The sequence below is a fragment of the Nomascus leucogenys genome, chromosome 22a, assembly GCF_006542625.1.
Source record: "Nomascus leucogenys isolate Asia chromosome 22a, Asia_NLE_v1, whole genome shotgun sequence".
NCBI classification, from domain to species: domain Eukaryota; kingdom Metazoa; phylum Chordata; class Mammalia; order Primates; family Hylobatidae; genus Nomascus; species Nomascus leucogenys.
Genome location: NC_044402.1, coordinates 131,367,576 through 131,386,386, shown reverse-complemented (window position 1 = coordinate 131,386,386; position 18,811 = coordinate 131,367,576). Strand labels below are relative to the sequence as shown.

The 18,811-nt window shown below is 40.1% G+C and overlaps 1 protein-coding gene and 1 non-coding gene across 2 annotated transcripts in view; both read right to left on the bottom strand.

Annotated features, from left to right (window-relative positions):
- Window positions 1-18,811, bottom strand: part of CAB39 (calcium binding protein 39) — a 107,539-nt gene that overhangs the window by 51,075 nt on the left and 37,653 nt on the right. The window contains exon 2 of the mRNA XM_030802801.1: window positions 9,878-10,034. Coding sequence (XP_030658661.1) covers window positions 9,878-9,991 — 114 coding nt within the window. The 5' untranslated portion in view covers window positions 9,992-10,034. The remainder of the gene's footprint in view (window positions 1-9,877; window positions 10,035-18,811) is intronic.
- Window positions 17,794-17,900, bottom strand: LOC115832742. The gene has a single exon (XR_004028240.1). It is a non-coding gene; the product is annotated as a U6 spliceosomal RNA (small nuclear RNA).

The window sequence follows — 18,811 nt, the reverse complement described above, 5'->3', positions numbered from 1 at the left end:
TCTCACTCTGTCAGCCAGGCTGGAGTGCAGTAGTGTGATCTCAGCTCACTGCAGCCTCCACCCCTGGGCTCAAGCGAGCCTCCCACCTCAGCCTCCCAAGTCCTGGCTTTTTTTTTTTTTTTTTTTGTATTTTTAGTAGAGACAGGGTTTCGTCATGTTGGCCAGGCTGGTCTCCAACTCCTGAGCTCAAGTGATTTGCCTGCCTCAGCCTCCCAAAGTGCCAGGATTACAGGCATGAGCCACCATGTCCAGCCTCAAACTACTTTCTAATATCTTCTTTGATCCATGAGTTATCTAGAAGTATGATATTTAGTTCTTAAATATTTTGGGATTTTCTAAGGATTTTTCTGTTATTCATTTCTAATATAATTCTATTGCAGTCTTGGAACATCCATTGTATAACTTTATCCTTTAAAATGTACTGAGACCTTTTTCTTTGACCCAGAATATGGTCTACCTTGGTAGATCTTCCATGTGAACTTCAAAAGAATGTGTAGGTGTGTTCCAGAGTTGTTGAGTGTTCTATAAATGTCAATCAGGTCAAGTTGGTTGACAGTATCATTCTGGTCTACCTAGAAAATCCTTGCTGATTTTCTGCTTGCTTGTTCTATCAATTACTGATAGTGGGGTACTGAAATCTCCAACTATTAATTGTGTATTTGACTACTTCTTACAGTTCTATCAGGTTTCATTTTGCTTTAATTTGAAACTCTGTTATTAAGTGCATAAATGTTTAGAATTATTACATCTGTTGGAACATTTCACCCCTACTTTATCACAAAATGACTTTCTTTACCCTTGGTAATATTCTTTGCTCTGAAGTCTATTGTCTGCTATTAGTACAGCCCCTCCAGCTTTCTTTTGATGAGTGTCAACAAAGTTTATCTTTTTTCCATTCTTTTTACTTTTAACCTATTTAAGTTGCTAACTGTAAAGTACATTTTTTAATAGGCATCATATAGTAGGGATTCTTTCATCCAATCTGACAATCTCTGTTTTTTAAATGGGTTATTCAGACCATTTATATTTAATGTGATTACTGATACAGTACATCTGAGTCTATCATCTATTTGTTTTCTATACCACATCTGTTATTTAATTCCCTTCATCCCTTTTCTGCCTTTTTAAATTAATCATGCGTTTTTAATGATTCTGTTTTATTTTCTTTTTGACACATGGTCTGTTTTTTTACATACAGAGTCATACTTTTATTTGTACTGTGTTTTGTCAATTAATATTAACCATTCCCTCTAACCACTGACCCACCACCTCCACCTAATTGACCCTTTTTTGGTGCCTAATTCAGTCACCCATAGAATGTGCTATTCTTCTCCAATTTTTGTCTTTCACAAACTTGGCTAATTAAACCCTTTAATTCTCTTCATATAAGTTAATCACAATGAATGTCAGCTTAGACTTGAGAACTGTCATAGATCACCAAAACCCTGCCAACAAGCTTACAGTGATTCAATCATCACATCCATTAGGTATGATTATTTATCTAACAGGGAAAAATGTCCCCTGATCATCCTTAACTACAGGGAAGATGATGAACATAAACCTATATGGATAATACCAGGACCACCAGTAAAGATCTCTTGAGAAAGGACATTTATCTTACTACTTCTGTGGGCAGTAGCACTGAAAAGAAATGTAATACAGTAGCTGGACACCATCACAGAATCCAGAGAACATACCTAGCTATGGTACTCTCTCCTCAGTCACAAATTCAATATATAAACTCTTGTCTTAGCAATATTTGTTTTAACTAATTCAGATAAGATTAAGAATTCAGAAGAGAACAAGATGACCGTGTTTCATGTTACTAGTAACTCTGTTTTTGATTTCATTTTCAATAAATACAACTATTTGTTGAGCTCTATCCTTGAAAGGCTGATGGTCTAACAAGGGGAAAATAGTAAGCATATATCATTATGCATAGTGCACAGGAAAATAGAGCAAGATAAGGGGGAAGAGGAATGCCACACGGTAGGGTTGCATTTTAAATAGAGGACTGGGTGAAAAATGGCACTTGAGCAAAGACTTGAAAAAGATAGGAGGTAAGCCAAATACAGCACTAGGCAAAGAACCTTCCAGGCAAAGGAAAAAGCCAAATGCAAAGGTCTCCAACAGGCAGGAATATGACTGGAGTGCATGAGGAAAAGAGACCAATGTGGTGAAGAGTATTAGGAGACAAGATCATAAAGTCATGGGACTCATTGCTCAGGGCAGGAGTTGGCATTTATTCTGCTGTAAAGGAACAGACAGTAAATATTTTAGACTTTGCAGGCCATATAAGGTCTCTGCCTCATATACTTTGCTTTTTTAACCAACTCTGTAAATGTAAAAACCATTCTTAGCTCACGAGATTGATAAAAATAGGCCTTACAAGATTTGCCTGCAGAACTTACTTTAGGCCCCTGTTAGGACTTTGACTTTTACTCTAAGGAATATATTATTTGACTCATGTTTTGAAAGAATCACCATGGTTGTAGAGAAACCAAGGGAGACCACTGAGGCAGTGAGCAGGACACTACAGTAATCCAGGGCAGAGAAAAGGACAGCTCAGTGGGAACAAGCAAAATGGGGAGAAGGGATTAGATTCTGGACTTTTTTTTTCCAGATAAAGTGGATAGATTTGGGGAGTGAGAAAGTAGTCGTGGGTGACCCTCTTAAGACTTTTGACCTGAAAAACGGAAAGGACAGAGTTCTGCTAATGATGAGCGTGAAGCATGTGAATGGAACAGGTTTTGAAGTATGCATTTTGCTTCAAAACAGAGTGGAACTTATATCTGTAAAGTTTCAAAATTATCCTGCTGTGATCTGAATAGAATTGCTTTAAGCATGATTTGGGAAGAAATGGCATTTTAACTATATTCCATATTTACATCTAATAACATAGACCAGGTAATTCTTGTACCTCTGAACAAGATCCTTGAGCTTTCTTCATACAGGTTCAGCGTACTTCCTGATGAAAATGTTCCTGGACATCTTATACTTATTTTTTTGCTGCTATAGTGAATGAGCTACTTTTTTGTAAAATTACATTTTCTAGATATGGTTGGTGATATAATTGGGATATCTGTCCCCTACAAATCTCATGCTGAAATGTAACCCCCAGGCCAGGCATGGCAGCTCATACCTGCAATCCCAGCAATTTGGGAGGCCAATTTGGGTGAAGCTTAAGCCCGGGAGTTCAAGGCCAGCTTGGGCAACATTGTGAGACTCAGTCTCTACAAAAAATAGAAAAATCTGCCAAACATGGTGGCACATGCTTGTAGTCCCAGCTACTTGGCAGGCTGAGGACTGACTGAGCCCGGGAGGTGGAGGCTGCAGCAAGCTATGATCGTGCCACTGCACTCCAGCCTAAGTGACAGAGTGAGACCCTGTCCCAAGAAAACACATAACCCTAGTGCTGGAAGTAGGGCCTGGTGGGAGGTATTTGGATCATGGAAGTGGATCCCTCATGAATAGCTTGGTGCCCTCCCCATGGTAATGACAGAGTTCTCGCTGTGAGTTCATGCAAGATCTGGTTGAAGACTGTAGTACTTCCTAATCTCTCTCTCTCTCCTAATAAACTCTCGTTATTCTCATTAATTATCTTGTATTTTGTAAATGTTTATAAATAGCTCTACACTAATTTCCCCTCTTTACTTGCAATAGGTATATTCTTTATTTCTAAACCACTTCTTTATGCACTGATTAGAATTTCCAGAACAACGTTCAACAGGTCGCAAGCACCTGGGTTTATAGTCATTTATTCTAAACCACTTCTTTATGCACTGATTAGAATTTCCAGAACAATGTTCAACAGGTCGCAAGCACCTGGGTTTATAGTCATCAGATTTTCAGTATGACATCAGTTGTTTTTCACTGTTTTCAATTAGCGATTCAATTTTCATCTTTCCATTGTTTTCAGGTCTCAGTACTCTCTTCGTCATTTGCATTAGTTGCTACTTCCTTTTGAATCCTGATAAGAAAGTGAACTGGAAATTCCAGGGTTTTTCCCTCCTAGTCTTAAACTATTTCAGCATAAGTAATTTGCATGGACTGCTCTTCAGAAATGCCTCCTGCCTTTGAACTAAAATTTATTTTTAATAAATTCAAACGTTTTTCTTTGTTTTGTTTATCCTAATGGCGAAAAGTCTATTCTTGTTCAATGCTGGTTTAGGGCAGGAGTTCTCAATCTCAGCATTGTTAACATTTTTTTGGCCAGAAAACCCTTTGTTGTGGGGGGCTATTCATTCCCTGTTTAGCAGCATCTCTAGCCTGTACTAACTAAATGCCAGTAGTAGTATTCTCCTGACATTACAAGTGTCCCCTTCAGGGCAAAATTGCCCCTGGTTGAAAATCATTCATTTAGTCAAGCAGATGATAGGGATTCCATCAGAGACGAAATTTGCCTTCTATCATTGAAGACTCATTTTCAATGTCACCTTCTCAACAATACTTTCCCTACATAACCTACCTAAATTAGGACATTCTCCCTACCTGCAGCCACTCTCATACACAGTCTTTTAACTATCATATTACCTTTCAAAGTGCGGACCCTTGAGGTCCTCAAGACCCTTTCAAAGGGTCTGTAAGGTCAAGGCTGTTTTCATATAAGACATGCACTTCCTCCCTCTGTATTGCTATTTATACTGATGGTGCTGACACCTTGGCATGAACCAAGGCAGTGACGCCAAACTATAATAGCAGTTATTGCAGTCTTCATCACCGTGCACTCAGTTAAAAAAAGTCAGTCCATTGGGAGGCCAAGGCGGGCGGATCACTAGGTCAGGAGATCGAGCCCATCCTCGCCAACATGGTGAAACCGTGTTCTCTACTAAAAACACACAAAAAATTAGCTGAGTATGGTGGTGCACGCCTGTAGCCCCAGCTACTTGGGAGGCTGAGGCAGGACAATCTCTTGAACCCAGGAGGCAGAGGTTGCAGTGAGCCAAGATTGCGCCACTGCACTCCAGCCTGCCAACAGAGTGAGACTCCATCTCAAAAAAGAAAAAAAAAAAAGTCCAACTTAAGAATGTTCATGAAGCAGTAAAAATTTAATTTTATTAAATCTTGACCTTTGAATATACATACAATATTTTTAACACTTGGAGTTAACAAATGGGATGTACATATAAAGTACCTTTGGCTCCTTATAGAATGACGGGTTATCTTAAAGAAAAGCCCTTGTGTGATTATTTCAGCTGTAAGTTCAACTAACTGCTTTTGTTATTGGAAGAAAGACAAACTATTCAGACTTGAATTATCTGGCAGTTATTTTCTCTAAAATGAATAAAATGAACCCATCATTTCAAGGAAAACGACCAACTATATTTGTTGCCAAATCTGAATTCTGAAATTTGAATAGATCATGAATAAGCTTGACCACATCCCAATACTTAAGATTCTTCTAATGAGATCAGTGGTGTTATTTAAAAATGTTAATCTTTATAATCTGTATAATGTGTCAACATCTAGGAGATCTGTATATGTCAGTGATCCAACACAGATGCTCCTCATAAACTGATGATGGAGCTACGTGCAGATATACCCGTCAAAAGTTGAAAATATTGTTAAGTCAAAAGTGCATGTACTATACACCCAACTCACAGAACATCACAGCTTAGCATAGCTTACCTAAAACGTGCTTGGAACACAACAGGCTATCATTGGGCAAAATCCTCTTACCCAAAGCCTATTTTATAATAAAGTGTGGAATATCTCATGTAATTTATTGAATATTGTTATGAAAGTGAAAAACAGAATGGTTGTATGGGTACTCAAAGTATGGTTTCTACTGAATGTATACCTATTTTGCAACATTGTAAAGTTGAAAAATCTTAAGTCAGAAACCATTTGTACTTTTTTTTTGTTTGTTTGTTCATTTGTTTTTGAGACAGAGTCTTACTCTGTCACCCAGGCTGGAATACAGAGGCACGATCTTGGCTCCCTGCAACCTCTGCCTCCCCCGTTCAAGCAATTCTCCTGCCTCAGCCTCCTGAGTAGCTGGGACTACAGGCGCGTGCCACCACACCTGGCTAATTTTTGTATTTTTAGTAGAGACGGGGTTTCACTATGTTGGTCATGCTAGTCTCGAACTCCTGAACTCAAGTGATCCACTCGACTAGGCCTCCCAAAGTGCTGGGATTACAGGTGTGAGCCACCATGCCCAGCCACCATTTGTACTTTCTAAATGACCAAAACATGTTATAAAATCATGTACTGGTAAAAGTTTCGTTCAGAGTATAAAAGAGTTCATTTATGTAGTTTAATATTCTGTAATGCAATCAAGAAACCACCAATTGCATGGTATTAAATATTTTACATTATCTGAAAGGCTATTAAAATACTGCTCTTTTTTCTAACTACACAGCTATGAGACCAGGTTTTCTTTTTCTTGTCTTTTTTTTTTTTTTTTTTTTTTTTGAGACAGAATCTCTCTTGTCACCCAGGCTGGAGTGCAGTGGCGTCATCTCGGCTCACTGCAACCTCTGCCTCCCAGGTTTAAGTGGTTCTTGTGCCTCAGTCTCTTGAGTAGCTGGGACTACAGGCGTGTGCCACCGTGCCTGGCTAATTTTTGTATTTCTAGTAGAGACAGGGTTTTGCCATGTTGGCCAGGCTGGTCTCGAACTCCTGGCCTCAAGTGATCCACCCACCTCGGCCTCCTAGGGTGTCAGAATTACAGGCGTGAGCCACCACTCCCAACTTTAAGTATACATTTTCTTTATATACTTAAAGCAAAATAATGTTTGAGCAGTTAGATTACAAACATAGCTAAGATAAGCCAGCTGTTTTCTATTAAGCCAGACACAGACTTTCAAAACTTAAAACAATGCTACACTTCTCACTAAATTTTTTGGACAATATGGTTATTTTTCATTAAAACACATTATTTATAACTTGTAATGAGCTTATTACTTTTAAATGTATTAATAAATATTGTTAAATTTTTCAGTTTTAATTTATAATAGGGTAGCATCAATAGATACCTATACTTACACGAATCTCTTTTTGAGTCCTCAACAATTTAAGAGTATAAAAGGGGTCTTGAGACCCAAAAGTTTAAGAAATGTGCTCTATCATCACATTAGTACATTCTATTGCTTTTGTGGCACTTGCTGCCAACTGAAATTCTTTTTCAGTTATGTTTACTTATTTACTGTCCAGCTTTCTTAATTAGAACGGAAGCTATGAAAGAGCAGAGACCTTGTTCATCTTATTGAGTATTATATCCCCAGTGCCTAAAATCTGACCCAGCATTTAGGTGTTCAGTATGATTCTGATGAACAGAATGAATGTAATAAGAGGACAACATATTTAGCCACAGACAAAAGATGAACCATTTTTAATTTATGGGACATACACATTATCCTTTCATCAATTTGCAGTTTTAGGATAAGGATTAAGGAATAGCCACTGAGGGCAGTTCCAGCAGACATGTATCATGTCTACTCTGTGGGGTCTGCTCTCTCCTGACTGCCTCTAGAGCCCAGTCATGGGTAACACCTCTGCTCTTTGCTGGCTGTTAGCTGCCTCCACCTGGTGCAAAGCCTGTAGGGCTATCAGGACTGCTGAGTGCTTCCTAAAGTTGAAGATGTCCAACTGTGAGAGGGAGGCCAAGTTATGTGCTATTACCCTCTGAGTCAGTAGATGTTAATGTGGTTCAGTCAAAATTCCCCTCTAACTTCTTCAGGTCACTTCGTTTCTAGTTTCTGGAGCTAAACTTTTCATATTTTTATATCCCCATTGACCAATAAAATGAGAAATGCTTGAACCCTGTGTTTACAATACCACTTACCAGCCAGGCATGGTGGTTCACGCCTGTAATCCCAGCATTTTGGGAGGCTGAGGCGGGTGGATCACCTGAGGTACGGAGTTCGAGACCAGCCTGACCAATATAGTGAAACCCCGTCTCTACTAAAACTACAAAAATTAGCCGGACATGGTGGTAGGCACCTGTAGTCCCAGCTACTCTGGAGGCTGAGACAGGAGAACTGCTTGAACCTGGGAGGTAGAGGTTACAGTGAGCTAAGATCGTGCCACTACACTCCAGCCTGGCCGACAGAGCGAGACTCCATCTCAAAAAAAAAAAAAAAAAACCAACAAAAACAAAAAAGAAAAAACAAACAAAAAACAATATCACTTACCTTATCCAAGGAAGTTCTCTTAGAATCTATATTCTCTTATAAATTGTTTCAATTAATCTAGTTTCCCAGTCCAAAGGGCATTAGAAACATTGAACAGAATGAGAAAATGAAAGGAAGCTGGGTAAGCTTAAGATCAGCCAGCAGCACATACCAAAAGATAATAAGCAATAAAGGAAAATACAGACAGAACAGAAATGATAACTCATAGGTACCGAAGCTAGGACCATTTAGAGTAGGAATAATTAGTTGTATACTCCTCAAACTCACCTGAAAGCATCTATACTACGCTGCAGTATAATCCTTATGATAGAAATCCCAGATCAAATAATGATTATGACATTCTATCTAAGAGGTTACAACAGATACAAGTGATACAACAACTATGCTGCTTAGTTACCCTGAACCAAGGTGCCACCTTAGTTCCAGTACCATCACACTCCAGCCTGGTATTATTAATGGTATGTCATATTTTTTACTGTTAAGTACTTACATGTGAATAAGTGTAAGAAAATGGCTGCTTATCAGTAGCATATAAATTCAGAGTCAGGAATGATGATGGTGCCACAGAACCAGAGACTGTGACATTGGTGGCTGAGATAGCAACATCTTTGCCTTTTGATACTTCAATGTACACAAACTTCATTTAATGCAAATTTAAAATATTGTATAAAATTACCTTCAGTCTATGTATATGAGGTGTATATAAAACATAAATGAATTTCATATTTAGACATGAGTCCCATCCCCAAGATCTCATTATGTACATGCAAATATTCCAAAGTTAAAAAAAAAAAATCCAAACTCTGAAACACTTCTGATCCCAGGCATTTTGGATAAGTGACACTAAACCTCTACAATTTACTTAGAGAAACAAAGATCAGATCACGAAGGTCCTGTGTGTTACAAGAAGAATCTACACTGAAGATGTAAAGCAGAGATTTTTAGCAAGTGCAGTAAGAAGACTACTGCTAAAATCACAAAGAGTACGAATAACTTCTTCAAGAAGGAATGGAAGTCAGAATTGAATCATAAACAATTTAGGGAGTTGAACCAGATTTAGTGAAAGATTATATTTTAGGGAAGAGAGGGCAAGTCACAAGTGGGATGAAAGTTGGGTTTTAGACTGTGGGGATTGGGTAGATGGAGGCATTTGGCACGGATACACTGAATACGGGAAGAAAACCAGGAGGGGTGTCCTCCTAGGAAGATTGTGGGGGAAGAGCTGATTTCAAGATCAGGTAACTGTGGCACTTACATCTCTCAAGTTGCCTGCTTGGCCTTCTTTCAAGTATACTTTACTTCCTTTTGTTCTTGCTCTAAAACTTTTACAAACCAACAAACCAAGCAGATAACTGCTAACTGTAATCCTAGCACTTTGGGAGGCAGAGGCGGAAAGATCGCTTGAGGTTTGGCGTTTGAGACTAGCCTGCGCAACATAACACAACCCTGTCTCTACAAAAATAATTAGTAATAATAAATAAATAAATAAGAATCAAACACTTCAAGATGAAATAAACACAATTTAAATAAACTGGAAAACCTGACAGAACAGTCAGAAATCTATTTGTTAGATGAAAATACAGAAGAAAAAGTATGTTGCAACAGCAGCATATGTTGCTTTTGGATGTTATTTTTAAAATCCAAAATAAACCCAAATTGGGACTTACTGATTCCTCACATAAGGTGTCTTGCATTTGTTAATTAACATATTTCAAATATAAATAAAGCCAAATCCATACCTTTTCTGCTTTTTTATCAGAAATGTCTTGCTTTTCCAGAACAGCCATGCTCTCCTTCAGATTCTTCACAATGTCTGCTGGAGATTTGTGAGACTTCCCAAACGGGAACGGCATGACGGCAGTGGCAGGGGCCTCCGCTGCACTCCACCTGTGCTACCTGGAACACAGCACAAGGTTCATGTGAGCAAACACTGGGATCAATGGAAGACAGACTTTCTAAATCCTAATCTGGGAAGAAAACCCATGTTTAGGAAAGTCATTTTACATAACTTTCAAATTCAGTAGGAACCGAAAAATCCACAAACATATGCAAGAAATGATAATACACAGATGTCTTAGAATTACAGAACACTGTATTTTTCAAAACACTTTGTTTTTCTTTCCTTCAAATCAATTGCTCTCCTAACCACCCAAATGGGGACGAACATGCTGACTGATGCTGCTGAGGTAGAGAGCAGCAGCTCCCACTCACAGGGCAACTGCTACTGTCAGGCCTGATGCTGAGCACTAGAATTCATCTCATGAAACCCTTTCTAACAATCTCCTGCTCCTATTTACTGGTGAAGTTTAGCAAGGTTGAGAGGCTCAAGGTACTAAGTGGTCAAACAAGCTCAAATCTGTCTTGATCCAAAGTGTCCTTAATCACCACACTGTACATCAAATGGATAGTATCTATTTTACAGCTGAGGCAACTGAGGCCAAAAGTTAGGTGGAGTGTTTAGCCAAACAGCACTAGCAACAGCCTACTTTCTAGGTCTCTCCAGATGCTCTTTTCCCGGTGCTCACGTTGCTCCTCCTAAGCATCCCAGTGGGCTGCCCTGAATATGGCACACACTTCCTCAGCACACTCATCTTATTCAGGCAGTCACAGGGTCTCAGAGCTAGAGAGAAGCCTGGATGGGGGAAAAAATCTCCCATTAGATCCTCTAATCCCCTATGTGACAGTTGTCAAGCTGTACTCTTTTTGCCTGGATTTGACCATCTCCTATGAAAGAACTTGCTGGTTAAAACCCTGGGGATGATGAACTTCTAGAAGTTCTTAATTTTTTGTGGGTAGTAGAAAACAACATTTCAACCACACAAACCACAGTATTACATCATCCAAAAGGAGGACATGCAACTATTCCAAGAAGGCACTATGAAGAAACAAAGTTAACACGACAAACAATGGAAGTGACTTGGGAACATGTTGGAAGTTACCATTTTTCAGTAAAAAAACTAGAAGACGTTAAACTCACAGGCACTAAACAGTCTCATATCAGACACCAAAAGATGACACTTTTTAGAAAAACCTTATGGATCACTTAGATCAGTGGTTTTCTGACTGTAAGTTTCAACATCCTATATTTAACTGCCCAAGGTGTTCCCCACACACACCCAAGTAAGACAAGGTGGCTCTCAGACACCCCAACCCTACTTTGTTTTCCCTTCTATATAAACACAAAAATAAGTCCATTGCATAGTATCGTAACACTTCTTTTGAGCTCTGCCTAAGATTTCATTTGATGAACAAACTTGAGTGTTTTTCCCTTAAGTTTGAAATAGTGACTTACATATTTGTTTATAAAGAATGTTTAAAACATGCCAAATGAATGCTAATGTCAAGCCTACAACTAAATCATAAACAAGTATGTTATTTCTCAACATGTTCTGATGTGAACTGTTCTGACCAATCTCTAACCCCAAATATTGCCTATCTTACCCTCTGTCACCTTGTAAATAAATCCTTTTTTGATAAAATTAAAACCACATTTTCATTAACCAAAGAGAAATAGTTTAATGCATATCCTCTGTCATAGGTTCTTAAATATCCAAGGATTTTTTTTTTTTGGAGTCTTGCTGTGTCACCCAGGTTGGAGTGCAGCAGCGCAATCTTGGCTCACTGTAACCTCCACCTCCCAGGTTCAAGTGATTCTTGTGCCTCAGCGTTAGCCTCCCAAGCAGCTGGGACTACAGGTGTATGCCACCAACCCAGCTGATTTTTGTATTTTTAGTAGAGATGGGTTTTCACCATGTTGGCTAGGCTGGTCTCAACTCCTGGCCTCAAGGGATCCACCCACCTTGGCCTCCCAAAGTGCTGGGATTACAGGTGTGAGCCACCATGCCCAGCCATAAAATCCAAGGATGTTTAAGTCCACTACTAAATAACTTTTCTATGCCTAAAAGTTTGAACTGATGTTAGGGGAGTCACTCTTAACTAGCTGTCATATGATCGCTCTACAAGCCAGACGGGACACAAAGCCTGGATCACTCTTTTCCTTTTCCTGGATCATTACTTTTTCCTTTGGGCAGGGGAGTGGGCGGGGCGGGCCGGGGGCGGGGAGGGGGAAGCATGCAAGTTGCTTCTCCATAAACAGCGTATCAACACTCACAATATGTCCTCTGAAAGTATTATCTTTCCTATCTGTAACTCTGCAAATAATAGCAGTGATGTGGAGGGTGGGAATGTTTAATGGTATTTTGCAGGAAGTGTTACAGTGCTATGCAACAGAGATATTTTCAGCTCTGGCTCAATGGTGAAAGATGTGACTTTCCAGGGTAACAGAGGTTTACAAGTCCTACCACACACCAAAAGTTGGTTATAGCAGAAAGAGTACAGCCACCAAAAAGAACACATATATAAAGGGGAGGCATGACATAAATCATTTCTGTTAATTAATATACCAGCCAGCTAAGATTTTACAGAACATATGAACTAGTAAGACTGTATTCTATAGAAACACAGGCCAGGTGAGGCGGCTCACGTCTGTAACCTCAGCACTTCGGGAGTCTGAGGTGGGGTGAATTGTTTGAGGTCAGGAGTTTGAGATCAGCCTCGGCAACATAGTGAGACCCTGTCTCTACAAAAAATTTTAAAATTAGCTGGACATGGTGGTGTATGCCTGTGGTCCCAGCCAGCTACTTGGAAGACTGAGGTTGGAGCATCACTTGAGCCTAAGAGGTGGTGACTGTACCACTGCACTCCAGCCTGAGTGACAGAGTAAGACCCTGACTTAAATTTAAATAAGGAGGAAAAGAAACACAGTAACAACTACCCAAAACAAGAAGTGACATTCCTCAGTAGGATCCAAACACATTGGTAAAGTTAATAAATTGTTATTCATGATTTAGTTTTAAAAATACAGTTAAAGGCTGGGCATGGTGGCTCATGCCTGTAATCCCAGCACTTTGGGAAGACGAGGCCAGCAGATCACGAGGTCAGGAGTTCGAGACCAGCCTGACCAACATGGTGAAACCCCATCTCTACTAAAAATACAAAAATCAGCTGGGCGTGGTGGCGTGCGCCTGTAATCCCAGCTACTCAGGAGGCTGAGGCAGGAGAATGGTTTGAACCCGGAAGGGGGAGGTTGCAGTGAGCTGAGATCACGCCACTGCACTCCAGCCTGGGCGACAGAGCAAAACTCCGTCTCAAAAATAAATAAATAAATAAATAAATAAATAAATCGGTTAGAAACTATCCTCTTTATTTTTAAAGTATGAGTGTAATAATTCTCAAACATCATTTATGTTCTTAGGCTTATCAACTCTTAATACAATTACCCAAGATTTTGGTAGGCAAAAACAAGGAAATAACACTCCCCAAAACTTCTGCATTACAGAATTTGTTTCTTATGTTCAGGTTTGCTAAGTATTAAGCTTAAATATCTTACACAGTCATGTAGCTGCCTGATGAGGTGTCAGTCAATGATTGACTGCATTATATGACAGTGGTCCCCTAAGAGCTGAAAAATTCCTATCACTTAGTGCTTTGTGTTACAAATACCTACTGTATTCAACACAGTAACATGCTGTACAGGTTTATAGCCTAGGAGCAATAGGCTGTATCACATAGATTACTATGTAGTTGACTATACTATCTAGGTTTGTGTAAGTACTGTACCCTCTATGATGTTTGCACAACAACAAAACGGCCTGATGCATTTCTTAGAATCCATCCCAGTTGTTGAAGTAACACAGGAGTTAATTCCTTCATAGGATCATGTGTGACCTTCACACAATGCTCAAGTGATAGCAAAGGCACCTTTAAGAGTGGACTCTTCAGCTGGTACTGCTTTCTCCCGGGGGGGACGCTGCCTTCCAAAGGGCCTGGTCCACCATCAAGCCATTTAGAGTGCTCTGTGACCCTGAAGGGTGTGAAGCACACGGGCACATGTCTGAGTTTTGAAACTGACAATCCCTAGAGTACGGAGATGCCCAAGTTGGAAGCAGCAATGGTTCGAGAAGGGTTCCAGTGGTTTAAAGATATATTTCACCATAACAATCCACCTACCTTTCTCATCTCCCCTTTATCATCAGCAGTATTTCCTTTTATATATATTTGGAGGAATTTAAGGGAATAACACGAATCCACTGGTTAAGGTCTTCAATAATTTTTCACTGCCCTTAGAATAAAACCCAAATTCCTTGACCAAAAACCCAAAAGCAAATGTAATAAAAGCAAAGATAAATATCTGGGGCTTAATTAAAGTGCTTTTGCATGGCAAAAGAACAGTTAGCAGAGTAAACAGACAACCCACAGAGTGGGAGAAAATCTTCACAATCTATACATCTGACAAAGGACTAACACCCAGAATCTACAACAAACTCAAACAAATCAGTAAGAATAAAACAAACAATCCCATCAAAAAGTGGGCTAAGGACATAAACAGACAATTCTCAAAAGAAGATATACAAATGGCCAATGAACATACAAAAAAAAATGCTCAGGATCACTAATGATCAGGGAAATGCAAACCAAAACCACAGTGCAATACCCACCTTACTCCTGCAAGAATGGCCATAATCAAAAAATCAATAAACAGTACATGTTGGCATGGATGCGGTAATCAGAGAACACTTCTACACTCCTGGTGGGAATGTAAACTAGTCCAGCCACTATGGAAAACAATGTGGAGATTCCTTAAAGAATTAAAAGTAGAGCTACCACTTAATCCAGCAATCTCACTACTGGGTATCTACCCAGAGGAAAATCACAGAACCAATCCAAACGCCCATCAATCAACGAGTGGATAAAGAAACTGTGGGGGTGTGTGTATGTGTATGTATATATGTGATGGACTACTACTCAGCCACAAAAAGGAATGAATTAACAGCATTTGCAGCAACCTGTATGAAACTGGAGACTATTATTCTAAGTGAAGTAACTCAAGAATGGAAAACCAAACATCATATGTTCTCACCGATATGTGGGAGCTAAGCTTTGAGGATGCAAAGGCATAAGAATGATACAACGGACTTTGGGGACTTGTGGGGAAGGGGGCGAGCGACAGACTACAAATAGGCTGGGCACAGTGGCTCATGCCTGTAATCCCACCATTTTGGGAGGCCAAGGCAGGTGGATCACCTGAGATCAGGAGTTTGAGACCAGCCTGGCCAACATGGCAAAACCCTGTCTCTACTAAAAATACAAAAATTAGCTGTGCATGGTGGCACGTGCTTGTAATCCCAGCTACTAGGGGGGCTGAGGCAGGAGGATTGCTTAAACCTGGGAGGTGGAGGTTGCAGTGAGCTGAGATCGTGCCACTGCACTCCAGCTGAGCATCAGAGCAAGACGAAGAAGAGGAGGGAGGAGGAGGAGGGAGGAGGAGGAGGGAGGAGGAGGAGGAGGAAGAGGAGGGGAAGGAGGAGGAGGGGAAGAAGGAGGGAAAGGGGAAGAAGGAGGGAAAGGGGAAGAAGGGGGGAAGGGGAAGAAGGAGGGGAAGGGGAAGAAGGGGGGAAGGGGAAGAAGGAGGTGAAGGGGAAGGAGGAGGGGAAGGGGAAGGGGAAGAAGGAGGGGAAGGGGAAGAAGGAGGGGAAGGGGAAGAAGGAGGGGAAGGGGAAGAAGGAGGGGAAGGGGAAGAAGAAGGAAGAAAGAAGAAGGAAGAAGGAAGAAGAAAGAAAGAAGAAGACTACAAATATGGTACAGTCTATACTGCTTGGGTGATGGGTGCACCAAAACCTCACAAACCACTAAATAACTTATGTAACCAAATACTACCTGTATCCCAATAACCTATGGGAAAAAAATTTAAAAATAAATAAAATCCAAATTCCCTACCATGGCCCTCTAGGTTTTACCTATCTCCAACTCACAGCACAGCCTCTGGCCTTGATCGTAGAGGTCCAGACACACTGATGTCCTTTCTGCTCTCCAAACTACTTCTAAGCCAGAGTATCACATTTGCAAATATGGTAAAATTGTAATTTTAAAATTTAGATGGTTGGTGGGTGTGTGGGTTTTCATTGTTGGTTAACTTTTCTGTATGTTCTAAGTTTTTCTTAATATTGTTTTAAAACAGCCTTAACTATGTTTTGGACATAACTGAATTTCACGAAGAAAATGAACAGCAATAGAGATTTTAATTAGAAAATTCATTTGGCTTTCAAATACAATTCCCTTGTCCATTAAAAAAAAATTTTTTTTTTTTTTGAGATGGAGTCTTGCTCTGTCACCCAGGATGGAGTGCAGTGGTGCGATCTCGGCTCACTATAACCTCCACCTCCTGGGTTCAAGCAATTCTGCCTCAGCCTCCCCAGTAGCTGGGACTAGAGGTGCATGTCACCACGCCTGGCTAATTTTTGTTGTAGAGACGGGGTTTCACCATGTTGGCCAGGCTGGCCTCGAACTCCTGACCTTGTGATCTACCCACCTCGGCCTCCCAAAGTGCTGAGATTACAGGCATGAGCCACCACACCCAGCCAAAAAATGGTTTATAATAAACCTCAGCAGGATTCCTTGGGCTAAGCCAAAAGTATTAATGTGACTGGGACAAAGCCAGACACTGACAGGATTCTAAAGTGGGTTGTGGCAATCCATACCTACTATGGGGATAGGCTTCCTTCTGATGGTAATTATTGGTGTATACTTGAATCCCAAAGTGGTGGTGTGGGGGAGGCTGTTAACATATTACTTTCATATAAAACAAACAGTTACAACACTGCAAGCTGAATCCGCATGGACATTTAGCTTCCCCCTTTCGCATTCATGCACTGCTCTCCGCTAGTTGTTTTCTTCTCTCTCCCAATGCCCTTTCCTGCATCTATTTATTTATTTATTTATTTATTTTCCTTTCCGCATTTAATTCAATGACTCTACTCCAATGTTGATGTCCTTCAAGGTTCCACTCTTGGCTGTCACCTCACCCTATATTCCCTCTGGGTGATCTCATCTATGGTTTCAACAATCTGAAATCCATTTCCGGCCCGACCAATGGCGTACCTTTCCAACTGCTGCTCCCTATAGATGTCCTCCAGGCAATCCAAATCTCATCTAAGTCCTGCTTCTTTCTCAATGTTCCCCTTCACAGTGAATGGATCCATTGTTCACCCCATCACTAAACTTGGTTGTCATAGCAAACTCTACTCAACTATTCCATGTATATTCAGTTCATAATTTCAGTCAATTCTGTTTTCTAAATCTATCTTTACAGACATTAAGGGTAGACCCTCACCATTCTCCACAAAGGCCAGGAGTTGTCAATGGGGTCAGTATCACCTCTAGGGGATTACTATGGTCTGAATATACCTTAAAATCCATGGGTTGGAAATTTAATTCCCAATGCAAGTGTTGGGAAGTGGAAACTAATGGGAGGTTTTTAGGTCATGAGGACTCTGCCCTCCTGTCACTATAACACGGGCTTACAGGAGTGGATTGCTCTCTTCTGCCATTGTGAAGACATAGCATTTGTCCCTATTTTGACCTTCCACCTTTCACCATGTGAGATGCAGCCCTCTTTGGACTCTGAATGCCAGCACCTGATCTTGGACTTAGTCTTCAGAACTGTGAGAAATAAATTTCTGTTTTTTATAAATTACCCAGACTTGTATATTTTGTTATAGCAGCACAAATGGACTAAGACAGAGATGTTGTGGGAGATCTGGTTGTCTATGATTGGGACATTTACTGACCATTGAAATCTTTTTTTTTTTTTTTTTGTAAATATATAACGTTTCACAAAAGTTTGTGTGTCATCCTTGTGCAGGGGCCATGCTAATCTTCTCTGTATCATTCCAGTTTTAGGGTATGTGCTGCCAAAGCAAGCACCGAAATCATCACTTTTAAAAAGGCATTGCTTTTTAAAAGCACATAGCATATCCTTCTGCTAGTTTCTATATCCTTTGAGGTTGGGGGTGTGTGTCCGAGTGGGGGTCAGAATATGAAAGTCTTTCCATCTACTCCTGCATCTAAGTCCGTCACAGAGAGTTAAAATTCGAGCTTTTAAAAAACGGTTATACTGTTCATTATGCAAAATTCAAACATTAAAGGATTACATAAGGTAGAAAAGTGAAAGTCACCTGAAAAGCCTGTAAGAGACAGCCGTTATTAGTAGTTTGGTATATATTCTCCTTTTTATTACTTGCTTTGTATTTGTGGGGGGTTTCGGTACTGAAGTCTACTCTCTTCTCCAAAACAGATGGAGATCAGATGACACTAGAAATGGCCACTTCTATCTTACAAAGAACAAAGACATCAAATCACTGCTCTATTACATTAATATTCTCAAGAATATTTTCAAGAGTACAAAGCAACATCCCAAGAAAGTGCTAGAGAATATACAGGATACCCATTAGGAAAATAAAAGCCCACACCATTAAAGTTAAGCCTGTTAGGTACTGCCCATCTTTGGAGATCTGACTGCTTTTGGGTTATGTGACACACTCCTCTTCACCTATGTATTGACAAATACTGAAAAGAACTCAAAAGGTCCATAAGTCAAAAGGTCCATAAGCCAGTCAGTAGAACATTCATTCACTCCAATTCTAACTGTGTGTTTACTAAGATGTCACAGACTTAAAGGCATCAAGAGTGCCTGCTCTCAAGACAACATTCTGGTGTGTATGGATGTGGGCATATGTGCTTAGAGACAATAATGAAAAGCTGCTGAATGACAACACATTTCTAGACAGCTGAGCTCACAAGACTCTACACTAACATATGTGTTAGATCTGACTCAC